The sequence below is a fragment of the Pleurodeles waltl genome, chromosome 10 (genome assembly GCF_031143425.1).
Source record: "Pleurodeles waltl isolate 20211129_DDA chromosome 10, aPleWal1.hap1.20221129, whole genome shotgun sequence".
NCBI classification, from domain to species: domain Eukaryota; kingdom Metazoa; phylum Chordata; class Amphibia; order Caudata; family Salamandridae; genus Pleurodeles; species Pleurodeles waltl.
The window spans coordinates 12,532,395-12,559,089 of NC_090449.1; the positions used below are offsets into that span (position 1 = coordinate 12,532,395).

At 48.9% G+C, this 26,695-nt stretch overlaps 1 protein-coding gene across 1 annotated transcript in view; it reads left to right on the top strand.

Moving 5' to 3' along the window:
- The window catches only part of BGN (biglycan), a 141,518-nt gene that overhangs the window by 109,038 nt on the left and 5,785 nt on the right, over positions 1–26,695 (top strand). Inside the window, exons 3-7 of the mRNA XM_069209385.1 lie at positions 4,203–4,315; positions 7,665–7,878; positions 8,901–9,011; positions 16,587–16,680; positions 19,992–20,130. Coding sequence (XP_069065486.1) covers positions 4,203–4,315; positions 7,665–7,878; positions 8,901–9,011; positions 16,587–16,680; positions 19,992–20,130 — 671 coding nt within the window. The remainder of the gene's footprint in view (positions 1–4,202; positions 4,316–7,664; positions 7,879–8,900; positions 9,012–16,586; positions 16,681–19,991; positions 20,131–26,695) is intronic.

Below are 26,695 nucleotides of genomic sequence, written 5' to 3' on the forward strand. Positions count from 1 at the left end.
TGAATGTGTATATGTTGTTGTACACAATGTGAATGTGTTTATGTACACAATGTGAATGTGTTTATGTTGTTGTACACATTGTGAATGTGTTTATGTTGTTGTACACATTGTGAATGTGTTTATGTTGTTGTACACATTGTGAATGTGTATATGTTGTTGTACACAATGTGAATGTGTTTATGTTGTTGTACACATTGTGAATGTGTTTATGTTGTTCTACACATTGTGAATGTGTTTATGTACACAATGTGAATGTGTTTATGTTGTTGTACACATTGTGAATGTGTTTATGTTGTTGTACACATTGTGAATGTGTTTATGTTGTTCTACACATTGTGAATGTGTTTATGTTGTTGTACACATTGTGAATGTGTTTATGTTGTTCTACACATTGTGAATGTGTTTATGTTGTTGTACACATTGTGAATGTGTTTATGTTGTTGTACACATTGTGAATGTGTTTATGTTGTTGTACACAATGTGAATGTGTTTATGTTGTTCTACACATTGTGAATGTGTTTATGTTGTTGTACACATTGTGAATGTGTATATGTTGTTGTACACAATGTGAATGTGTTTATGTACACAATGTGAATGTGTTTATGTTGTTGTACACATTGTGAATGTGTTTATGTTGTTGTACACATTGTGAATGTGTTTATGTTGTTGTACACATTGTGAATGTGTATATGTTGTTGTACACAATGTGAATGTGTTTATGTTGTTGTACACATTGTGAATGTGTTTATGTTGTTCTACACATTGTGAATGTGTTTATGTTGTTGTACACAATGTGAATGTGTTTATGTTGTTCTACACATTGTGAATGTGTTTATGTTGTTGTACACATTGTGAATGTGTATATGTTGTTGTACACAATGTGAATGTGTTTATGTTGTTGTACACATTGTGAATGTGTTTATGTTGTTGTACACAATGTGAATGTGTTTATGTTGTTGTACACAATGTGAATGTGTTTATGTTGTTGTACACATTGTGAATGTGTATATGTTGTTGTACACATTGTGAATGTGTTTATGTTGTTGTACACATTGTGAATGTGTTTATGTTGTTGTACACATTGTGAATGTGTTTATGTTGTTGTACACAATGTGAATGTGTTTATGTTGTTTGTTGTACACATTGTGAATGTGTTTATCTTGTTGTACACATTGTGAATGTGTTTATCTTGTTGTACACAATGTGAATGTGTTTATGTTGTTGTACACATTGTGAATGTGTTTATCTTGTTGTACACATTGTGAATGTGTTTATCTTGTTGTACACATTGTGAATGTGTTTATGTTGTTGTACACATTGTGAATGTGTTTATCTTGTTGTACACATTGTGAATGTGTTTATGTTGTTGTACACATTGTGAATGTGTTTATGTACACAATGTGAATGTGTTTATGTTGTTGTACACATTGTGAATGTGTTTATGTTGTTGTACACAATGTGAATGTGTTTATGTTGTTGTACACATTGTGAATGTGTTTATGTTGTTGTACACATTGTGAATGTGTTTATGTTGTTGTACACATTGTGAATGTGTTTATGTTGTTGTACACATTGTGAATGTGTTTATGTTGTTGTACACAATGTGAATGTGTTTAGGTTGTTGTACACATTGTGAATGTGTTTATGTTGTTGTACAGATTGTGAATGTGTTTAGGTTGTTGTACACATTGTGAATGTGTTTATGTTGTTGTACACAATGTGAATGTGTTTATGTTGTTGTACACATTGTGAATGTGTTTATGTTGTTGTACACATTGTGAATGTGTTTATGTTGTTGTACACAATGTGAATGTGTTTATGTTGTTGTACACATTGTGAATGTGTTTATGTTGTTGTACACATTGTGAATGTGTTTATGTTGTTGTACACATTGTGAATGTGTTTATGTTGTTGTACACAATGTGAATGTGTTTATGTTGTTGTACACATTGTGAATGTGTTTATGTTGTTGTACACATTGTGAATGTGTTTTTTAGTAGATTATGTATATCAGAAATAAAAATACAATTTGAATTCTTAAAATCTGTTTATTATACAAATAAGAATGAAACAACCAGTGAAGATAATCTGCTAGCAAGAAACTCCCAAGAAGACATGGAGTGAGAGTCTGTGTGTAAGAGAAGAGAGGCCCACAATGTACTCAGACTCAGGACTGAAGCCCACCCTGGCCTGTGCCACAAGGGGTCTCTCTGAGAGACCCCCACTGGTGCTCTCCGATGAGTGGACCAGGTCAGTCCAGGGGTGAAACTCATGAAGCACTTCCTAGCCCCCCATGAGCGGTGGGAATGGTATCCTTGTTTTAGGGGAGCAGGTTATGTCCTCTGTCTGTGTTCACATACACTGGACACAACATTTTAACCTAGCAACATTTAGTACCAAGAGTTTCTATTCCTGGTTACTTTGCAGAAACCAGTTCTTAAGTTTTCACATTCAGATAACCAAGTTATATAAGATGTAGTGCTCAACTACGCCATAGAGCGAAGAGGAGGACTCTGTCCATACCAAAAAAAGAAGGGGGGTGCTGGATTGCTGTTATCCTACAGGTATGTCCTGTCCACTTCCAACCACCTGCATCTGTGAAAACCTGTGGAAGTAAATAATGCAGTTTTATAACTCTTCCAGGCTAAAATCACTTGTGAGAGACAGGCTTCTATTCACCTGAATCAATGCGCTTACATCCAGGAACTGACTCACTGCACTCTTACACGACCACTGCACAAAAGGGCCCCTTGCTGCTAGTCTAGTCAAACAGGAGTCGCATCAGCTTTTTACTAAATCACAGCAAAGGGTGGAACCCCGACACTCAGGGGAGGAGGGTTCAAATGTGTGGGCCTGAATAGAGAGAGGCGAACCGTTGTCAGAGCTGAGACTGCATTCAGAGAGTTTTAAGGAAGCCTCCAAGAAGGGTATTCATCCCTTTACAATATATATCTTCAAAGAATTGAGATGTGGAGAAACAAATCTTAAATTGATCATTACCTAATTATGAGGCTGATTTACAAGTCGGTGGAGGGAAATACTCCTTCACAAACATGAGGGATATCCGGTCGGCTGTATTACAATCCCATTCTATCCTGTGGGAATCGTCACACGGTAGGCGGGACATCCATCACATTTATGATGGAGTACTCCCTCAACCAACTTCTAAATCAGGCCCTATGTACTTTGCAGTTAATATTCTTGGTGGAATATCTTTGTGCTCAATATTCTGATATACAAACTACCAGCAGAGCTGGAGTAAGGTATAATGGGGGTCGAGGCTGGAGAGCATTCTGGGCCCTTTAGGGTGCCTTAACCCCCTGATGTCCCTCCAGCCTGTCTCACGCTCTTGCTGCTTCTATGGGTCTTCCAAGTTCTTGTTGTCTCTGGTGGGGTCTGCAAGCCCTGGCATTTACTGCTGGTTGTCCTACGTCTTTGCTGTCCCTGCAGATTTCCTCAAGCCTTTCTTGTCCCTCAGGCTATCTCAAACCCTTTTTGTCCCTCAGATTGTCTCACGCCCCTGTTGTCTCTCAGGTTGTCAAAGTCCTTCCTGTCTCTGCAGGTTGTCTGAAGCCCTTGCCACCTCTTCGAGTTGGCCCTGGTACTTGCTGTCCATGTACGTCGTGTTAAGCACTTGTGGTCCTCTCACGTTGACCTAAACCCTTGCTGCCCCTACAGGTTGTTCCAAGCCCCTGCTGTACCAACTGGTGTCTCAAGCCTCTGTTGTCCAGGCCGGTTGTTCCAAACCCTTTCTGCCCCTGCAGGTTGTTTCAAACCCCTCCTGTTTCTGAAGGTTGTTCCAAGCCCCTCCTGTCTCTGAAGGTTGTTCCAAGCCCTTGCTGCCCCTGCAGGTTGTTCAAAGCGCTTGCGGTCCCTACAGGTTGTTCCAAGCCCTTGCTGCCCCTGCAGGTTGTTCGAAGTCCTTGCTGTCCCAGCAGGTTGTCTCAAGCCCTTGCTGTCCCTTGTGGATGTCTGTATCCCCTGCTATCCCTGAAGGTTGTTTCAAGCCCCTGCTCTCCCTGCAGGTTGTGTCAAGTCTCTGCTGTCCCTGCAAGTTGTTTCAAGCCCCTGCTATCCCTGCAGGTTGTCTCAAGCCCCTGCTGTCCCTTGAGGATATCTGAAGCTCCTGCTGTGCTCTCTTGCAAGATGAAGGAGAGATTGTCATCCCTGAACACTAACTCTCCATCCCTTACTTCTTCCAGGTCTGACAGAGGTGCCCAAGAACATTCCCCGGGACACCAGTCTCCTGGACCTGCAGAACAACAAGATCACAGAGCTGAAGAGGGACGACTTCAAAGGCCTCACCAAGCTCTACGTGAGTCAGAATCCTCAAAGCAGATGCGAACCCTTCCGCCGGGGTGCCCTGCTGGGGGGATGAGGGTGTGTGCCCTGACCAGCTGGTGCATCTAAACCCCTGACAAGGATGAGGCTGAGACAGTCACAGGTCAAACATCACCTGACATGTCACTGGTAATATCCCCAGGCCACAGGGTCTAGCCCCCGCCTATGAGGCCTTTGTTCCTTCACAGGTCGGTTCCTCCTGGGGTGCTGAGATAGAAGGGACAGGTTCCAGGTAGAGAAGGCACCTTTGCCCCTTTGTGCAGAGGGTGCCACCTTCTCTTGGTGCACAATCAGTGTGCCTGCTCTGGGTGCATTTGCCTCTGCACCCGCATCCCTAATATGGCATGGACACAGAGGCAAAGTGATTCCCTCATTTTCATGGAGCAGCAACACCAGGTGAATGAATGAATGCCCTCTGAAAAAATGCAGGTGGTATATGCGCACCAGGGCTATCAGTATTACAGAAGGGGGCACAAAAGAGTCTGTGACCCCCATCTGCACAAACATAGTGCCCCCCATGGCGTACAAAATAGACACACATGCCCGTCCCGCTCATGGGCAGAATTCTGGGAGGGTAACCATTCACTGATCACTTCCTAGTTGATAGAAAATACACATGACTGCTAGAAAGATACCCACTTCCAGAACATGTCCCGCTCAGCAGGGAGTCCACGTAAAATCAGGGAGGATATTTACTAGCAGATTATTTCTAGATTAGCAGAGAGTGCACAACTCATTGCTGTATATGCATTAGCAGATTACTACCTGGGACCATATTACACAGAGTGCTCCAGGGGCATTTCAGGTGTGTGCACTAAATTTTTACGGCCCTGGGGCATTGTGGTATTACAGAAGGGGCTGCAGACACTTGTGAAGCCGCTTCTGGAATACTGAAAATGCTAGTTTACATCTAGCATCTGTGCTACCTTCAGAGAGCATTGTCTCATTTGCATGAGGACTTCATCCCATGCAAATGAGAGAATCACCTATCTTCTACACCTGTGCCGTATCATGGATTCAGGTACAAAGGTAAATAGGCCCCTAGGAGGGGCTCTGGAAGTGCACCAAAGAAATTAGACAAGCCCTCTAGTGGAAGCACATCCAGTGGACCCCCTTGACACCCTGCTACAGACAGGTGCTGTCAATCATGATAGCTGGCTGCTAGTGGTTCTCTCATCGTACAAGCAATGACAGTGCGCCCTATCACAAATACGGTCCCTGGCTGGTGAACATACACAAGACGTCTTGGAAGATAGTGGATACTGGTTAGCCAATTACTTCTTCGCTGGCCAACGGTGCTTGACTGAGTGTATATGTATTAGCAGAGTACTTCCTGGCTGGTAAATGCACACAAGACTGGGAAGTTACCCATTAACGTTGTCTCAAGACGTTCGCGAGGATACCTATTAGCATTCTCTGTGGACCTATAGGGGGGTACCCATTACTATTGCCTCAAGACTTCTGGAAGGTTACCCATTACCCTTGTCCCAAGACCTCTGGGAGGATACCTGTTAGCATTACCTCAAGACCTCTTGGAGGATACTTGTTAGTATTATCTCAAGACCTCTGGGAGGATACCTGTTGGCATTACCTCAAGACCTCTGGGGGGATACCTGTTAGCATTACCTCAAGACCTATGGGAGGATACCTGTTAGCATTACCTCAAGACCTCTGGGAGGATACCTGTTAGCATTACCTCAAGACCTCTTAGAGGATACTTGTTAGCAGTATCTCAAGACCTCTTGGAGGATACCTGTTAGCATTATCTCAAGACCACTGAGAGAATACCTGTTAGCATTATCTCAAGACCTCTGGGAGGATACCTGTTAGCATTATCTCAATTCCTCTGGGAGGATACCTACCTCTGGGAGGACACCTGTTGGCATTATCTCATGACCTCTGGGAGGATACCTGTTAGCATTATCTCATGACCTCTGGGAGGATACCTGTTAGCATTGTCTCAAGACCTCTGGGAGGGTACCTGTTAGCATTATCACTCAACCTCTGGGAGGATATCTGTTAGTATTATCTCAAGACCTCATGGAGGATACCTGTTAGCATTATCTCAAGACCTCTTGGAGGATACCTGTTAGCATTATCTCAAGACCTCTTGGAAGATACCTGTTAGCATTATCTCAAGACCTCTAGGAGGATACCTACCTCTGGGAGGATAGCTGTTGGCATTATCTCATGACCTATGGGAGGATACCTGTTAGCATTATCTCAAGACCTCTTGGAGGATACCTCTTAGCATTATCTCAAGACCTCTGGGAGGATACCTACCTCTGGGAGGATACCTGTTAGTATTATCTCAAGGTCTCTGGGAGGATACCTGTTAGTATTATCTCAAGGCCTCTGGGAGGATACCTGTTAGTATTATCTCAAGACCTCTGTGAGGATACCTGTTGGCATTATCTCAAGACCTCTGGGAGGATACCTGTTAGCATTATCTCAAGACCTCTGGGAGGATACCTGTTAGCATTATCTCAAGGCCTCTTGGAGGATACCTGTTGGCATTATCTCAAGACATCTGGAGGATACTCGTTGTCATTATCTCAAGACCTCTGGGAGGATACCTGTTGGCATTATCTCAAAACCTCTGTGAGGATACCTGTTAGCAGGTTACTTTCTGGCTGGCGGACACACACACAACTCCAATCTCAGACTTGACACGCTCTTGGGTTCTTCAAGAAGGGACTGTGTAGAGACACTATTACCTTCCACATAATGCCTAGAAAGTATCAGTCTAATATGCAGGTGAGGAATGATGTGTTTCAGTTTGTTCCCTACTCCTACTCCCTGTCACATTTTATTTTTATTTTTTATGTGAGTGAAATTCGATTTCCATTAGAAACGTTGGCCGAGAACCCATTTTCTCCTCCCTGGTCCTCGTTTTAAATGTCTACCTGTGAAATTATAAAACCCCAGAGCTTCGCACTGCAATGATAAGTGCAGAGCATGTTAGTGCGCCCGCTGTGCAAACCTGCACCTCTCGGCACTAGAACCCTGCGCCGATCACCATCCTGAGCTGTCGGACAAAGGATTTTGCAGCACATTTCAGAAAAAAAGCAAGTCTTTAGTAAGATAAAATAAAATAAAATAAAATAAAGTAGAATAAAATAAAATAAAATACAACTAAGATAAAATAAAATATATTAAAATAAAATAAAGTAGAATAAAATAAAAATAAGATAAGATAACAAAATACATTAAAATAAAATAAAATAAAGTAGAATAAAATAAAATAAAATAAAAATAGGATAAAATAAAATCAAATAAAATATATTGAAATAAAATAAAATCTGTCTCTTTTCTTCGAGCAGGCACTGGTCCTGGTGAACAACAAGATCTCCAAGGTGCACGAGAAGGCCTTCGAGTCGCTACACCACCTGCAGAAGCTCTACATCTCCAAGAACAACCTGGTGGAGATCCCAGAGAACCTGCCCGGCTCCCTGGTGGAGCTGCGCATCCACGAGAACAAGATCAAGAGGGTGCGCAAGGATGTCTTCAACGGCATGAAGCACATGAACTGCATTGGTGAGTGGCTTGCACTACGCGCACTAGTGATCAGTGCACGCTGCTCACCACCAGGACCTGGGGCTTGAGCTTAGTGCTGCACGCGAAGAAGGACACGAGGTGTGGGGGTCACACTGATGAGAGCTAGACAGAGTTTCCACAGGCGTCGTGGGCACTGGAGTAATCATGAAGGTAGCATGAGCGTGCTCTTAAAACTGTTTCAGGCACAAATCTTGCCTGTGACGTGGGCACTAGTGTGATCACTAGTGCAAGATGAACAGGTTTTTAAAAAGTGCTTCTGAAACTTTATCCCTCAGGTGTCACGGGCAAGGTAAGCATGTTTTTAAAGGGTGCAGTAGACACAGTGCACACAGGTACTGTGCACACTAGTGAAATCACTAACGCAGGATGTGCTTTAAAGGGAGCTCTGGTCACAGGCTTCACAGGCACCGTGTACTGCAAGCACAACTCTCACAGGTATGGTGGGCACTAGTGCAATCACAAGAGCAAGATACTCGCCATTGGGGTGTTGCAAAGACAGTCTCAAAGGTGGGCACGCCCGGTGCACGTTGGACCCCCGTGTAATCACAAGCTCAGGATTTGTTCGAGAAATCTCTCGACTGGGACACCATTGGTTCCTTTACATTTTACTAAGGTGGAAGTTTTTGATACTAAAGAGGCTAAAGGAAGTAGTGAGAGAAGAGTGGACTCGTGAGGGCAGAGGTGTCCAGCTGTTGACCAGGCCTCATGGCCAGCGGATTGACCTGCGAGCTCCTCGAAGAATACTTGTGGGCGCATTACTATAGAAAGATGAGAGTTCACCAATATTTGTGAAATGGGACCGTTGGTGTCTCTGAAGGCACCTCAGGAGGGCAGAATGAGACATCTATGAGGTGCTTGTCGCGAGTCTCCCTCGCCCAGTCCCACCTGGCCTCTCGGTGTAACCGCCGGCTCCCAGGGTCCCACCTGGCTGCGTAAAACCTGGAAGCAGTACACTGCAGCTTAACTTACTCTGCATTTTTGTTTTCTCTCTTACTCTCAAGAAATGGGGGGCAATCCTCTGGAGAACAGCGGCCTGGAGTCTGGTGCTTTCGATGGCCTCAAGCTGAACTACCTGCGTATCTCAGAGGCGAAGCTCACCGGGGTCCCGAAAGGTAAGATGGACTCTGTAGACCTCCCTCCTGCCCTATAGAATCCCATATGTTTTCAGGAGCTCCACCCATAGGCAGAGTTATCCAGTATCTCCTCATAACCTAGGGTTGAGTCACTGTTCAAAAATGGGTGTGGTCAGTGCTTAATTTGAGCTGGTGGGTTCTGGTGCTCAACACCACCACTTACTTGTGAACACTGGCACTTATGAAAGTCTGCCACGTGTTGCCAAATTTAGAGAACTTAGCTATTTTTCATTAATTAGGTTTACATTTCAAACACTAACACCTCATGCCTAAGCCATTCTTCTAGCTCTGGGGGCCTGGAACAGTCTGAGTTGTCACACTTGTAGGACACTTGTAGGACTGTGATGGTTAGCAGTTGGGTGGTTCTGCCACTGGGAGCGCTGGCAGGGGCAATGGGCGGTGCAAGCAGCAGTGCCCTCCTGATGAGGGTCTTGGCACCTATGTTTTGCTAATCAAGCACTGGGCATGGTTATCCATTTGAGGGGGTGTGGCAACATCTTAGGAAGTGAGAGTCATCTCTGATGTCAGGTGGTCCTCGGCGACTGGGGTCCTACTCGAGATAGAGGATCTCACAATGTGTGATTTTGGAAAAGTAACCCTGCTTACCTGTGAGGTTTCAAAGAGAAGGAGGCTCCTGGGTGAAATCAGAGCAAAGAGTCCCAACAAAGTCTCACCTGGTGCCTGTGGACAGGGAGAGGGGGATCCTACCTCATTGAGGTGAGAAGAGAAGCGCTTTTCCAAGTCTATGAGTACTGGTATGGGAGGACGATGGGGGAAGCTGGGGATCCCACGGATAAGTGTGCAGTGGAGGGGCTTCAGAAGTTATCCTGTTAGTTATGAGTAAGACAGCTCAGTGGGTTAGGCAGACCGGTGCAGATCTATATGTCTTACCTGAAGTCTTTAGCCTCAAAGCCCTGGCACATAATCCCCCAGGGGTATTTTTGTATTCTTCAAAGGTAGATAAATGAGTGCTATTATCATCCATTATTAAAAAGAAATCCTCCTTTGGGAGCTCAGATGCACCTCATCCTATAATGAGAGGTTTATGGAAGATGCTATATTTCAGATACTCTCTGCCCCCTAGGGTTGCCACCTGGTCATTTTCTTACCAGCATGACAAATATTTTAATGTCACAGCCACTACAAAAGTTAGGAAATATCCTACAGCCAGCATTTTTTCCTTTCACTAGTACAGACTTAAAACTGTAATTATAAGAAAAAAACACTTTAAGATGTGTCCTAGAGCTGTCTTAAAGCAATAGAGTCTAGTGACCCCTAAAAGTGGAGGGGCATGATATTTGTCACAGGTTCACCTCATTCTTTACAAAATTTGCCTTGGGTGCCCTCACTTACAAATGTACCCATGCACTCACACTCACTGTTTCTCACTCACAAACGCCTTTGCACACACACTTTCACCATCACTGACCCTCACTCACTACTACTGGTGTATAAGGGCTGTGATGTGAACTCTTAGGGTACCGGCGCTCTGCTTTAATAGCGCAACAGGTGCAGTTGCACCAGGTCCCAGGTGCCCTGGTGCAACTGCACCTGTTGCGTGATTGATAGAGACACATCTGACTCACTCCCACTCCTTCTCTCAATGTCCTCCTCACTCATTCATTCTAACTCAGTCGCATTGCTTTACTCTCTTGCTTTCCCTTATTCAGATTCTCACTCTTCCATTCTCACTGACAAACATTAAACTAACACACACTCTCACTCACTCTCAATCTTTCACAGTCACTCACAAACACACTTTCTCTGACACATACACAGACAAATAACACTGATTTTTTTCATCTAGCTTTCTTATTTTGCTGGCAACTCAGAGGCTCCATGGCAGCAGACGAGCAGGGATCTGTTGCTGGACATGGGAGCCTGCAAGCCATGCTTCCCAACGAGGATCCAGACGGGGCAGCGGGGTCAGATTTTGGAGGAAGACCCACCTGAAGCCCTCTACTAGGCCCAAATTTAAGGATGGCCTTGTGCCATCTGATGCCACATTAGCGTCATTTTTCTGACGCTAATGTGGCTTTAGATTGCCAAAAACGCAGTGTCATATCTACAAAGTGTTGCGATGCATGCATTGCGCCACTTTGCGACCCTTTGCATCTCACATTATGCATGCACCATGCATAATTATGCAAAGGGGGTGCAAGGAGGCCGGCAAAAATGTCACAATGAAATCTACAAGACTTCATTGTGCCATTTTGGATGTCATTTGTAATGCCTGCTGAAAGCAGGTGTTAAAAGGACGCAGCCATTGTAATCAATGGGGCTCCCTGCACTTTGCTCCAGTAGCATCAGAATTTTTTACGCTAGTGGAGCAAAGCGCCACTTTCTTTAAATTCCGCCCCTAGTTTTGTGATATGATGAAAGCACAGCCCTATCAGAAGCTGGGACAGTGCTGGGGGTCCTGCCCTGCGGCTCTATGTGGCTCCTTATTATTAGCCTCAGAGATGCACTGGTGCGCGTCCCCACAGACACATTTTAGCAGCTGTACTGTTCTTCCTGAGGCACGCTTCTGCTAAATAAAAAGAACTGTGCCTGTGTTAGGGGATCATAGTTGAACCATTCCCGCACATTTGCATTCTCGACATCCATCTCGGGAGAGCTGCGTATTTAAACAACGCTATGGAGCTGGATCATGGCTCCGCCCCCTCGGCCCCTCCTCTTCCTCTTCCTGTCATCAGGAGCCTGGTGCAGAAGCACAGAGGGCTGACCTGTGCACTGCAGAGTTCATGTAACCCTGAAGGAAGTCTTTGCATGAACGGTGTTAAATTGAATTATTACCGGTGTAATATTGGAATTTACCAGTGGATCCTTGGGCTCACAGGTGGCTTCCCTGAGCCCCTGAAAAGGAGCCGCCCCTGCCTAATGAGCCCTGACTGATAACGAAAGTAAACAAAAAGAGAAACGCCATGTTAAAAAAGGAAACTAGAGCATTTTATTTAAAGCTCTGTGTAAGTATCAGGCCCAGGGCCTTTGTAGAAACTGAAAACGTGAGCAAACGGCCGGTATGTTTATGTGGGAAAGTTGCCAACCCCCCTTGCCCCTCTTCATCATACAAGCACAAGCAAACCTTCCAAAGCTCACTTTCCCGCCATTATTGGCTTGAAAACAGCACACGTGTTTCAGAAAAACAGTACTAGAATGTGCCACACGATGGCACTACTGCACCAAATATAAAAACAAGCAGACTGGGGAACAGTGGATATCTGCTGTATCATGTTAAGGGGCAGTTTCCTAAAAATCGCGTTAGTCTGCGGAAATGTTATTAAATTCATTTCCAAAATGTACTGATATTAAGAAACGTGTCTTTTCCACAGAAAAAAAACTATGGGCTCTGTTTGAGCTCTTTCAAGTGTAGTCTCTCGCTCTCTCTGTCTAGCGCTCTCTCTCCTTCTCTCTCCCCCTCTCTCCTTCTCTCTCTCTCCCTCCCTCTCCCCTCTATCCTCTTTCTCTCTCTCCATGTCTGTCTCTCTGTCTCTCCCTCTCTGTCTCTCTGTCTCTCCCTCTCTGTCTCTCTGTCTCTGTATCTCACCCTCTCTCCTTCTCTCTCTTTCTCTCTGTCTCTCCTTCTCACTCTCTCTCTCTCCCTCTCTCTCCTTCTCTCTCTCTCTCTCTCTCTCTCCTCGTCTCTCTCTCTGTCTCTCTCTGTCTCGCTCTCTCTCAGTGTCTCTCTCCTTGTCTCTCTCTCTCTCTTTGTCCTTCTTTCTTTCTGTCTCTTTCCCTCTCTTTCTACTTCTCTCCTTTTCTCTCTCTGTCCCTACCTCACTTTCTCTCTCTTGCTCTCTCTTTCTCTCTCTCTCTCTGTTTCTCTCTCACCTCTCAATCAATCAACCAACAATCAGCAATTTGTATAGCGCAGCTTATCACCCAAGGCGCTGCTGAAGGGGGGTCTGTGAGCCGAAGAGCCAGGTCTTGAGGTCCTTCTTGAACTGATTCCGCGGGGGGCCTGCCTGAGCTGGTAGGTAGCGTGTTCCAGGTCTGCGCTGCGAGGCACGAGAAGGATCTGCCTCCCACCGTGCTCGTCCTGATTCTAGCAGTGGTGGCGAGGGCAAGTTGAGAAGATCGGAGGTATCTGGCAGGGGTGTAGAAAGACAGGCGGTGGTTGAGGTAGGCTGGTCCGGTGTTGTGCGGAGCCTTGTAGGCGTGTGTCAGGAGCTTGAAGGTGATGCGTTTGTTGATGGGGAGCCAGTGCAGGTCTCTAAGGTGGGCGGTGCTGTGGCAGGGGATGTCTAGGATGGCTGCTGCGATCCGAATTCTCTGGAGTCTTGCTTGGAGCTTCTTCGTGATTCCTGTATAGAGTGTTGCTGTAGTCGAGTTAGATGCTCAAGAGTGCGTGGGTGATGGTCCCTGCCTTGTGGGGATCCACTTGAAGATCGTTTGGATGAGGTGAAGAGTGTGGAAGCATGAGGATGAGATGGCGTTGCCACTTGAAGATCTTTTGGAGGAGGTGAAGAGTGTGGAAGCATGAGGATGAGATGGCATTGACTTGGCGGGTCAGGGACAGAGTAGAGTCCAGGAAGTGTGTGTGGTCGGTGGGTAGCGGGGAGCTTCTGAGGCAGCTGACCGCCAGGAGTTGTCCCAGGTGGAGGGAGTGGGACCCAGAATGAGGATCTTAGTCTTGTCTGAGTTGACATTGAGGCGGCTGTAGGTTCTGAGACGAACAGTAGGACTCTGACTCTGGGACCTTCTGGTGGGGAAGGACAGATCCATTCCAGGGCCTTTCCGCAGATCCTAGGGTCGTGAAGTCTGTTGCATGCTGTCAAAGGTGGCAGAGAAGTTGAGGGGGATGAGGGCAGCCATGTGTCCATGGTCCAGTATGGTGTGGATGTCATCCGTGGATGTGAGGAGGGTGCTTTTCGTGCCGTGGTTGCTCCTGAAGTCAGATTGGAAGGGGTTCAGGATGTGTTTTGCCTTGAGGAATTCTGTGAGCTACATGTTGATGGCTTTGTCAGTTACCTTGGCTAGGAAGGGGAGAAGAGAGATGGGTCTGTAGTTTTTCATGTCTCTAGGATCACAGTGGGTTTCTATAGTAGAGGATTGATCTCGGAGTGCTTCCAGTCATTCGGAAAGGTGGTGGTTCCAATGGAGAGGTTGATTGTCCGGCTCAGCTCAGGAGCGATGGTGATGCTAGCTCGGTTGAAGATGTGGTGTGGGCATGAGTCCGAGGGTGCCCCCAAGGGGATTGAGTCCATGAGCTTTCGGGTGTCTTCTGTGGAGCCGGGGATGCATTGGCTCAGAGCTGGCTGGGCGGATGGGGTCCGTGTGATGCTTCTGTGTAGGTGAGATTTGGCTTTTGGACCCATCATAATTGTCCTGGATTTTGCGGTGGAAGAAGGTGGCGAGATTGTCGCAGAGGTCTTGAGGGGGGGATGTCTATGGTGCCCGTCCCGGGGTTCGTGCATTCCTTGACTATCCTAAAAAACTCTTTGCTGTAGTGTGCGTTGGTGCTGATGCATTCCTGGACCCAGCCTTTCTGGAGGCTCTCCTTCTGTTTGTCTCCCTCTCTCTTTCTTTGTCTCTCTCTCGCTCTTTCTCGCTCTCTCTGGTGCTCTCTCTCCCTGCTCTCTCTCACCCCCTCTCTATCCCCTCTCTATCTCTGCCTCTCTCTCCTCTCTCTCTCCTCTCTCCTCTATCTCTCTCTACTCTCTCCTCTCTTTCTCCCTCTCCCTCCTCTCTCTCTCGCTCTTTCTCTCCCTCCTCTCTCTCACATCCCTCTCTCTATCCCCTCTCTATCTCTGCCTCTCTCTTCTCTCTCTCCTCCTCCTCTCTCTCCTCTCTCGCTTTCTCTTTCTCCCTCCTCTCTCTCACCCCCTCTCTCTATCCCCTCCATATCTCTGCTCCTCTCTCCCTCTCTCTCTCTCTCTCTCTCTCTCTCTCTCTCTCTCCCTACTCTCTCCTCTGTCTCTCTCCTTCTCTATCTCTGCCTCTCTCTCCTCTCTCTCTCCCTCTCTCTTCTCTCTCTCCCTCCTCTCTCCTTCCTCTCCTCTCTCTTTCTCTCTCTGTCCCTCCTCTCTCCTCTTTCTCCTCTCTCTCTCTTTCTCTCTCTGTCCCTCCTCTCTCCTCTCTCTCCTCTCTTTCTTTCTCTCTCTGTCCCTCCTCTCTCCCTACTCTCTGTCCTCTCTTTCTTTCTCTCTCTTTCCCTCTCTGTCCCTCCTCTCTCCCTCCACTCCTCTCGTTTTGTCTGTTTCTCTCCAGGGTCTGAGGAGAAAAGGTGATTTAAGCGCTAACTTGCCAACGGTGGTCACAAGGCCTTTGTCCTGTTTGTAATTTGTTCACCTGACCACGCCCACATCTAATCCGCCTGTTCCTCAGCTCCTTCACCTGCAAAAACAGAGATAATTCCTATTAAATCTGAAAAGAACCTCCAAAGTGCTCAGGGCCAGACTGGGCCCCTGGGGTTCTCTTGCTGGTGACCTGCCGGCTGTTCCTCTTTGCAGAGCTTTTACATACACAATGGAAAAGCAAATGCTTTTAAAGGTACTTAAAGCCTTCTCTAAAGCATTTCTTTATGTGTTGTTCAGTGGTAAGGGAACACTCGATAGCTCGTCCGGCCCTGACGTTCGAGCACCTACTGCTGACAGCTCAGCTCACAAACACCAAGACACAATGACTCCCTGTGGTTCCAGCCTCTGGTGTCTGCAGCCCCCGGCACCAACGCAGAGATGCTTGGAGTTAATGCATGTGGCCAAGGCATGAAAAAGAAATGCACAGACCCCTTCTGCCCCAGTGCAATGCCAGGAGTGGGCTGTGGGCCAGGGACCCAGACATGCTACTGGGTCAGTAAGGCTTCAGCTCGAGAAGAAGCAGAGGCATCAGGGCGCGTATTACAGAAAGGGCGCACTCTCCGTGATTGCGCCACGGCGCACCTTAAAGCATGAGTGCCTGGTGCAAACATGGAGAGAGCGCCCTACTAGTCAGAGTGTGCTTCACTTAGGGCAGCCGTGCACTTGCGCTAGCCGCACTGCAGCACACTCAAGAGAAATACAGAGTGCACTGTTGGGGGCCCCAGGCCCTCATGCTACAGTAATGGGGTGACGCAGACACAGTGGTATGGTTCTGGTAACTGGCCTCGGGCCTGTGCGCCTGGCCCTTTATATTGCAGGGTCCCCTGACCGGTCACGCCTGTGTTGGATGGGTGTGGGGTGTGTGTGTAAAGCCAACCCTCAGCCGAGTGGCTGGTGTAACACTAGAATGAGGCCAGCCAGACTCTACATGGGGCAGATGTTTAAAAGCCGCTCCCTGTTTCTCTGCGCTTTTCAGAGGGATTAGAGATCCCCATGCAGGCGGGTGCAGTGAGTCACTGCAGCTGCCTGTGAGGGGAGGTCTGGGGAGTCCACAGAACGCCTCATTTAGGGGATGCCTTTAGAAGACGCACTGAATGTGCACCTTCTACGGGCGTGTTTGCCTCGGCACCCACATCGGTAATACAGCGCTGAAGCATAAAGTGAATAAGAAGAAGATCGCAATACATAATTCCACTTTTCATTGCTCTCCAACTCAATCTCTCAATTTTTTGTCCCTTTTTTTGGCCCCGAGCAGATCTCCCAGAAACGCTGCACGAGCTCTACCTGGACCACAACCAGATTCAGGCGATTGAACTGGAGGATCTGATTCGTTACTCAAAGCTGTATAGGTGAGATGGGAGGGGAAAAGGTGCATGCGCAGCAGTGGAATGGGAGGAGCCTTCTGGCACGCGCTGTGGCGCGCGGCTCAACACATGATAGAGTCAGACCGAGAGGACCAGCTGAGCTGGAGACGATATAATGGCACCGAGGAGTGCCTTTCTTGTGAATGACTGACTCTGCCCCAGCCCAGCTGGTCTTCAAGGTACAGTGAGTTACAGTGAAATGTTCCTGCTTTTGGACTCCAACTCAAAGGCTCCATGGCAACAGGCTGTGCTGGACATAGAAACCAGTGGTTTAACGAATCTTGAGTGGACCTCTGCAAAGTACATGGAGGGCCCCCACATCCAAACTCACCCAGGAGTTCTCGAGCCAGGGCACTACGCTGAGGGGGCCCCCTGAAGCTTGGCCCACCACACCCTGGGGGTGCCGGGGCCTTTGTTATGCCTCTGATAAAAAGCTGTCCTGTCTGCCCTTTAGTATGGGGGAACCTAGGGTATAAAGGAGTGGACACCTGGGTTTGGACATAATGGCCCTCATTATAAGATTGGCGGCAAATGCTGCCTACCGCCAAAGCGACGACGCCAACATATCGTCGCTGTGGCTACTGACCGTCCACTGAATTATGACCGTAGCCGGAATTCCACCAGAAGACTGGTGGAATTCCAGCAAGGGTCATGGCGGCGGACGGCGGTAAGGTGGCGCTGCTGCAAGCAGCAGCGCCACGCCAGTAGAACGCCGCCGACCATATCATGAGCCCTGATACGGCCTGGCGGTGTTTTGCTGGCGGACGCTGCTGCTGGCAGCATCGCCATGTCCCGTCTCCTGCTGGAGGACCTACTGCAAGCAGGTAAGTCAGGTTCTCCGACAGGAGATGGGGTGGGCTTGTTGTGTGCGTGTGTGGGTGGGTGTGGGCCTGTGTTTGAATGCGTGCATGTGTGTCTAATGCGTGTGTGCATGAATGGGTGTGTGTACGTGCATGTTGTGTCGTGTGATTGCATGTGTGCCTGGATGTATGTTAGTGAGTGTTGCTGTGAGTGTGTATGAATGTATGCATGCTTGTGTGAATGTGGGAATGCGTGTGTGTATGGGTGTGTATGTACGTGCATGTATGTGTGTATATGTTGGGGGGTCGGGAGGGGGAGGAGGAAGGTGGGGAGGACTCTGGGGAGGGGGGCGGGCTAGACCCCTATCAGTGCCAGGGAAGGAATTCCCTGGCACTGATAGTGCCCACCACTATGGTTTTTGTGGTGGTACAGAAACCATGTAAACCATGGTGGTGGGCGTGGTCAAAATGCCATGGGTGGCCTAGTGACGGCAGCCGGGCTTGAGACCACAGTCTCCAGCCCAGTGGTCGTTACCGCTGTGGCGGTCAGTGTGTTAACTTGGCAGTTTGGCTTTGGCCAAACCGCCAATGTCATAATAGTGGCGGTATGTACTGCCAGCCTGTTGGCGGTACTACTGCCGCTATTACACCAACCGCCAGGGTCATAATGACCCCCAATATGATTTAGGGGTCACCCGAGGCAGCACCTGCTACTCTTGGCTTTCCCTTAGGAAGCCCACCTCCCTTGCACCCCCAGGCATGTGTCACCGTACCCCAAGTGTATTTAAAAAAAGATGGCACTTCGTGGAACACCCACATTACACACCAAAATGAAAAATGGAAAATGGAAAATGTATCCTTTTTTTCTAATGCCTGTTGAAAACATCCATCAGAAAAAGACAATACAACATATTGTAAGGACCAGGGCTGTATTTTAGTATGTGACGTTATCACAGACCTATATTTAAAAATAGTAGGTTTATGCATTTTGAGCCTAAATCTTCTTATGTATTCACCTTGGAGTTTTATTTCGGTGGCAGAGCCGGGATGCTGTCTAGTTTGTGAGTAGGTTACACATAACAGCCTGTGGCATCACAAATTCCACGCAGGTGAAAAATGTATTTTTGTTAACCAGAAGCCTGCACTTGGGTTGAGGAATCCTTTGACTCAGCGTTCTTCAATGTCAGTTCAGATGTGTAGAGAGAATAAGGGACTGCCGTCGCGTTTAGCGGATGGCTTACTCCGTCACAAACATGGCCGATATCCTGTCCACCGTTTTACAAATGCCACAAGTTATGACGGGGTTGTAATATCACGGATCCGTCACATTTGTGATGGAGTCACCCCTCCTGCAAACTCTGAATCAGGCCTTAAGTCTCTTTCTGTTCCTGGAGCACCGTTTCACCAGCGGACAAGGCTGCACGGGCTCGTAGGACATGGAGAGGAGGCCATTGGTCCTACAATCCGAACCACACGCCTCAGTGCGCCCCTTTAGTAATCCTGATGAGACGTGCCTGTACTGAAGAACCCCATAGTAGATACTTCTTCACCTCGCGCAAAGTCACATCCTGTATTTGTCATTGTAGCAAATTAAATTTTCTGCAGTAACGTCAGGGTCAAGGGTCACATGTTGCCACTTCCTGTAATGCCATCAGAGGGACAAAGAGTTTGTAATGTTACTTCCTCTATGCATGTGAGTTTTGCTATTTCTAAAGCACAAACCTACCTGACTAGCAATGCAGTGCTGTACGGGGGCCAACGCAATGGGTATAGATGCGGACAGGTGGGGGGAGGTGGGGCAGAGGGAGGGGGTACAGCTAGTGGAACAGTGAGACGCCAGTCTCTTGTAGGGAGTGTTCTTTCAAGAAGTACATTTTCAGTTTCTTCCTGAATTGTGGGAGAGTTGGTGGTGTTCTGGTGTCAGAAGGGAGGTTTAGGCTGACAAGGCTTGTTTCTTTGTTTTCTCCTTCCGGCAGTGCATAGTTTCTAATCTGGTGATGTCAGAGCTCCTCGTCTGGCGTTGGCCTCCAGATGTAGTTAGTTTGTAGCTAGGTGAACAGGAGTCTTGGTGTCCAGGGCTTTATCGACATCGACAGGTTTGAGGTTGGCATTCCTGGCCAGTCCAGCTTCCTTCTTGCATATTGTGTAACCACAGGAATGGCCCTTTAGCTACAGTGACGTGGCCACAGCTCTCCCCCCTGAACAAATCATAGAAAGGAACCCAGGGATTTATTTTACAACACTGGCGACTTGAACGTGTAAACATGAATTGTTTGACCAATTTTAATTTCTGTGCAATATCCCCTGACTGTTTTTTTAACGGAGTAACAAGTAAACTTTTAAACTTGTACTGATTGGCCTATTCATGTATGTTTATTGTACACTTAGATGGTTATGTCCACCATGTTGAGTAACGACTGTAACAGTTTCAGAGCAGGGTGACGGTAACTTCCGCCAGTGAATATAAACATATCTTCTCTCTCTGTGACTTCGCAGGCTGGGGCTTGGGTACAACAAGATCCGGGTGATTGAGAACGGGAGCCTCCCCTTCATGCCCACGCTGCGGGAGCTGCACCTTGACAACAACAAGCTCTCCAAGGTGCCACCAGGACTCCCGGAGCTCAAGTACCTTCAGGTAAGTCCCTGCGCCCGGCTGCCGCCTGCTGGGCCTTATCAGCGCCGGTGTCCCTCATCTCGCACCTCCTCTCCTGGCATCGCCCTTTGTTTAAGGATTTATACAACCTTACAATGCAAACTCAGGCGGGAATTACAGTGTGGAGCGCAGGTCACTCGTCACAAATGTGACAGATATCTCATCCGCCGCACTGCAAGCTCCATAGGATATAATGAAACGTAATACAGGGGACGGGAAAGTCATCACAGTTGTGACAGAGCAACACTGTCCGGCAAACACTAAATCAGGCCCTTAATATTCTTAAGGAACGTAAGAGAGACATTGGGAGGGGAGCACAGCAGATTCATAGGTGAGCCGTTCTAGAGACAGAGATGGAGAACTGTGCTGGAGACAGGGAGAGGAGTGAGAGACAGAGCTGTGCGAGACAGAGAGCTGTGCAAGAGATCGAGAACTGTGCTGGAGACAGGGAGAGGAGTGAGAGACAGAGCTGTGCAAGACGGAGAGCTGTGCAAGAGATGGAGAGCTGTACAAGAGATGGGAAACTGTGCTGGAGACAGGGAGAGGAGTGAGAGATGAAGCTGTGCGTGAGGGAGAGCTCAGCAAGAGAGACAGAACTGTGCTGGAGACAGGGAGATACGTGAGAGATGAAGCTGTGTGAGACAGAGAGCTGTGCAAGAGATGCAGATCTGTGTTGTAGGCAAAGAGATGAGTGAGAGACAGAGCTGTGCAAGACGGAGAGCTGTGCAAGAGATGGAGAGCTGTGCAAGAGATGGAGAACTGTGCTGGAGACACGAAGAGGAGTGAGAGACAGAGCTGTGCGAGAGGGAGAGCTGAGCAAGAGAGACAGTACTGTGATGGAGACAGGGAGATACGTGAGAGACGAAGCTGTGTGAGACAGAGAGCTGTGCAAGAGATGCAGATCTGTGCTGTAGGCAAAGAGATGAGTGAGAGACAGAGCTGTGCGAGACGGAGAGCTGTGCAAGAGACAGAGAGCTGTGCAAGAGATAGAGAACTGTGCTGGAGACAGGGAGAGGAGTGAGAGACAGAGCTGTGTGAGACAGAGAGCTGTGCAAGAGATGGGACACTGTGCTTAAGACAGGGAGATGGGTGAGAGAGAGCCGTGCGAGACAGAGCTGTGCAGGAGACGGAACTGTGCTGGAGACAGGGATTAAATGAGAGATGGAGCTGTGTGAGACAGATAGCTGTGCAAGAGATGGAGATTTGTGCTGGAGACAGGGAGGTGAGTGAGAGACAGAGATGTGCAAGACAGAGACCTGTGCAAGAGATAGGAGACTGCACTGAAGACAGGGAGATGAATGAGACACAAAACTGTGTGAGACAGAGAGCTGTGTTAGAGATGGAGAACTGTACTGGAGACAAGGAGAGGAGTGAGAGACACAGCTGTGCAAGACAGAGACCTGAGCAAGAGAGACAGAACTGTGCTGGAGACAGGGAAATGAGTGAGAGACGGAGCTGTGCAAGACAGAGAGCTGTGCTAGAGATGGAGAACTGTGACAGAGGGAGATGAGTGAGAAACAGAGATGTTCGAGACAGAGAGATGTTCAGGAGATGGAGAACTGTGCTGGAGACAGGGAGGTGGGTGAGAGACAGAGCTGTGCGAGACAGAGAGCTGTGCAAGAGATAGTGAACTGTGATGGAGACATGGAGATGACTAAGAGACAGAGAGCTGTGCAAAAGATAGAGAGCGGTGCTAGAGATGGGAGACTGTGTTGGAGACAGGGAGATGAGTGAGGGATAGAACTGTGCGAGACAGAGAGTAGTGCTAGAGATATAGAACTGTGCTGGAGACAAGGAGGTGAGTGCGAGACAGAGCGCTGTGCAAGAGATAGAGACCTGTGCTGGAGACAGGGAGATGTAGTAGAGACATGGAGCTGTGTCAGAGATAGATTGATGAACCAGAGATGTGCAATAGACCGGGAATTATTCTAGACATGGAGAGCTGTGCTAAAGAGAGGGAGCTGTACTGGCGATGGGGAGCTGTGCTTCAGTCAGGGAGCTGTGCCAGAGACGGCTAACCATGCTAGGGACAGGGGGCTATGTGAGACCCTGGAAACTGTTCTATCACAGGGGAGAGGTGCATCATTGGGGGATCAGCATTGGAGACAGGGAGCAGTGCTTGAGCCAGGGAGCTGTGGTTGAGCCAGGGAGCTGTGCTTGAACCAGGGAGCTGTGCCAGAGACGGCTAACCATGGTAGAGATAGGGGGCTATGTGAGGCCCTGGAAGCTGTTCTATCACAGGGGAGAGGTGCATCATTGGGGGATCAGCATTGGAGACAGGGAGCAGTGCTTGAGCCAGGGAGCTGTGCTTGAGCCAGGGAGCTGTGCTTGAACCAGGGAGCTGTGCCAGAGACGGCTAACCATGGTAGAGATAGGGGGCTATGTGAGACCCTGGAAGCTGTCTATCACAGGGGAGAGGTGCATCATTGGGGGATCTGCATTAGAGATGGGGAGCAGTGCTTGAGACAGGGAGCTGTGCTTGAGGCGGGGAGCTGTGCTTGAGCCAGGGAGCTGTGTTGTCTTGCCGTATATTTGTGCAGTGTAGTGCTTCATAGCCCTGATTTGGCAACAAAGCACTTCAGCAGACAAGTCCCGCACTGTACCCTAAGGTGAGCTTCTTTGGATGAATGATATGTTGCTGTTGTTTGACCGGTACCGGAAGTGCGTGTCCTGGTGTAGTCACTGCACTTAGGTGCATAGGAGAGCATCGAGAGGTGAGGGGTCGAAGGAATACGCTTTATATCCATTTATTCCGGCCTTCGCTGGAAGAGGGTGGCCACGCGTGTGGTGGACGTGGGAATAGTGCTGGCCTCTTGCATGATGGGTGGAGCTTGCACCTCTCTTGTGTCTGCAGTTGTTAAGCTGCTTCTATGCTTGGCGTGGAGTGAAACAGATTGAGAGATAGCTGTGCGTGTTGTTGTGAGTACCAATCCTGAGGGTCATTGGGTGGGAATGCTGCAGAGTTATCTCATGTCCTTGTTGCTTGTGCCAATAGAAGTGAATTGGTCAGAGTGATTTTTGGCTTGGGAAGAGTTACATCTTTATTTGATTCCATAATTCTAGGTACTCTTGGAATTTTTGTTTTTTGCTGGGAAGGGATTCATACTATTGCGATTTCTACAGAGGAGGCTGTTCCACAGAAGCAATATTTGTTGCAGAGGCAGGGAGCTGTGCCAGAGGCAGGGAGCTGTGCCGCAGGCAGTGAGCTGTGCCAGAGGTAGGGAGCTGTGTGCCAGGGGCATGAAGCTGTGCCAGAGGCAGGGAGCTGTACCGCAGGTATGGAGCTGTTCTACAAGCAGGGAGCTGTGCTATAGGCAGGGAGCCGTGCCAGAGGCAGGGAGCTGTGCCAGAGGTAGGGAGCTGTGTCCCAGAGACAGGGAGCTGTGCCAGAGGCAGGGAGCTGTGCCAGAGGTAGGGAGCTGTGCCACAGGCAGTGAGCTGTGCCAGAGGTAGGGAGCCGTGCTACAGGCAGTGAGCTGTGTTCCAGAGGCAGGGAGCTGTGCCAGAGGCAGGGAGCTGTGCCAGAGGTAGGGAGCTGTGTGCCAGGGGCATGGAGCTGTGCCAGAGGCAGGGAGCTGTACCGCAGGTATGGAGCTGTGCAACAAGCATGGAGCTGTGCTATAGGCAGGGAGCTGTGCCAAAGGTAGGGAGCCGTGCCAGAGTCAGGGAGCTGTGCCACAGGCAGTGAGCTGTGTCCCAGAGGCAGGGAGCTGTGCCAGAGGTAGGGAGCCGTGCCACAGGCAGTGAGCTGTGTTCCAGAGGCAGGGAGCTGTGCCAGAGGTAGGGAGCTGTGTGCCAGGGGCATGGAGCTGTGCCAGAGGCAGGGAGCTGTACCGCAGGTATGGAGCTGTGCTATAGGCAGGGAGCTGTGCCAGAGGTAGGGAGCCGTGCCAGAGGCAGGGAGCTGTGCCAGAGGTAGGGAGCTGTGCCACAGGCAGTGAGCTGTGTACCAGAGACAGGGAGCTGTGCCAGAGGCAGGGAGCTGTGTTCCAGAGGCAGGGAGCTGTGTCAGAGGCAGGGAGCTGTGCCAGAGGTAGGGAGCTGTGCCACAGGCAGTGAGCTGTGCCAGAGGTAGGGAGCTGTGCCACAGGCAGTGAGCTGTGTCCCAGAGACAGGGAGCTGTGCCAGAGTCAGGGAGCTGTTCCAGAGGTAGGAAGCTGTGTGCCAGAGGCAGGGAGCTGTGCCAGAGGTAGGGAGCTGTGCCACAGGCAGTGAGCTGTGTCCCAGAGACAGGGAGCTGTGCCAGAGTCAGGGAGCTGTTCCAGAGGTAGGAAGCTGTGTGTCAGAGGTAGGGAGCCGTGCCAGAGATAGGGAGCTGTGCCACAGAAGCAGTATTTGTTGCAGAGGCAGGGAGCTGTGCCAGAGGTAGGGAGCTGTGTCCCAGAGGCAGGGAGCTGTGCTAGAGGCAGGGAGTTGTTATAGAGATGGGGGTCTGTGTCAGAGACAGAGAGCCGTGCCAGAGGCAGGGAGCTGTGCCAGAGGTAGGGAGCTGTGCCACAGGCAGTGAGCTGTGCCAGAGGTAGGGAGCTGTGCCACAGGCAGTGAGCTGTGTCCCAGAGACAGGGAGCTGTGCCAGAGTCAGGGAGCTTTTCTAGAGGTAGGAAGCTGTGTGTCAGAGGTAGGGAGCCGTGCCAGAGATAGGGAGCTGTGCCACAGAAGCAATATTTGTTGCAGAGGCAGGGAGCTGTGGCAGAGGCAGTGAGCTGTGTTCCAGAGACAGGGAGCTGTGCTAGAGGCAGGGAGTTGTTATAGAGATGGGGGACTGTGTCAGAGACAGGGAGCTGTGCTAGAGGCAGGGAGCTGTGCTAGAGGCAGGGAGTTGATATAGAGGTGGGGGACTGTGTCAGAGACAGGGAGCTGTGCTAGAGGCAGGGAGCTGTGCTAGAGGCAGGGAGTTGATATAGAGGTGGAGGACTGTGTCAGAGACAGGGAGCTGTGCTAGAGGCAGGGAGCTGTGCTAGAGGCAGGGAGTTGATATAGAGGTGGGGAGCTTTGCTAGAGGCAGGGAGTTGTTATAGAGATGGGGGTCTGTGTCAGAGGCAGGGAGCTCTGATAGAGGCAGGGAGCTGTGTGCCGGGGGCATGGAGCTGTGCCAGAGGCAGGGAGCTGTACCGCAGACATGAAGCTGTGCTAGAAGCAGGGAGCTGTGCTAGAGGCAGGGAGTTGTTATAGAGACGGGGAGCTGTGCTAGAGGCAGGGAGCTGTACCGGAGGCATGGAGCTGTGTTAGAAGCAGGGAGCTGTGCTAGAGACAGGGAGTTGTTATAGAGATGGGGAGCTGTGTCAGAGACAGGGAGCTGTGCTAGAGGCAGGGAGTTGTTATAGAGATGGGGAGCTGTGTCAGAGACAGGGAGCTGTGTTAGAGGCAGGGAGTTGTTATAGAGATGGGAAGCTGTGTCAGAGACAGGGAGCTGTGCTAGAGGCAGGGAGCTGTGATAAAGACACACGTATAACATCACTGCTTGAAAATCATGGTCACCAGAATGAAGCCTGTGGCAACTCACCTATTACAAGGCGGGAGAGAGAGTGCAAGAAATCCATCCTTCTTTTTAAAATAGAGTTTCTTCTGTGCTTATTTTGAGCCAGTGGTTGCCGATGGAGGTCACTGGCACTTACCTTTGGGGGCGTGACTTATTTTTCCACATCCGATAATTACCAAGAGCAGGAGAGGGAATACACACAAATCAGAAAGATGGAGGAAGAGAAAGACAGAAAAATCAGCACAAAGGGATAAAGTAGGAACCTGCAAAGGTGATATTAAGGGGCAGGGAGTGCCTGGGCGTAGAGGAAAGAGGCCTGAGATCGTTACAAATACCAGCCTTATTTTTTTGCAGGCTGACATTTGATTGCGCTGCCCTCAGGCTTCCCTGTCAAGCTTTGGTTACTGACAGTTTATTTTACAAACTAAGCCCTGGTGCACTTATTCGTGGGCTTTGTGGCACAGGGCAGTGCTGCAAGTCACCTTCCTGTGCTGGGCCACAGGGAAAGGGCTGTATTTACCTATTACGACGCATTCCTGTCCACTCTCCCTGTGCTGGAGCCCTTTTGGCAGCCTAGCGCCAACTCAGGCACCCTTGTTCCTGAACAGAAAAACAATCCTGAGAGCTTTTGTCTCTTTCTATGTGTGCTGCAGAATGCAGTATTCACACAACAAGGAAAGAATGAGGGGAATAAAGGTATCTCTCCTCGTCACGCTTCTTCTGGGAGGCGTACGCTTTTGGTGCATTCCCAGGTTTATCAGGTTTGGTAAATCTGAGGATGCATCAAAAACCATAGGAGTTGCGTGGGAACACCCACCGCAGTGCCCAAGGAACGCCCCCCTGGCACAGAGTAAGGCACACAGTGATATGCGGTGGCTTGCCTTACTCCATGTCTAGGAGGCCATTCAAAGCCACGCTTTGGCTTTGCATGGCTTCAAAAATATGACATCAATTCACAAATGTGCCCCTGGGTTTGCAGAGTCAGTGCTGCTTAGTGCATTTTTCCATTATTAATTATGCATCATTACTTTGACCCCATTAATTTGTCTACCACTACTGTCTACCAAA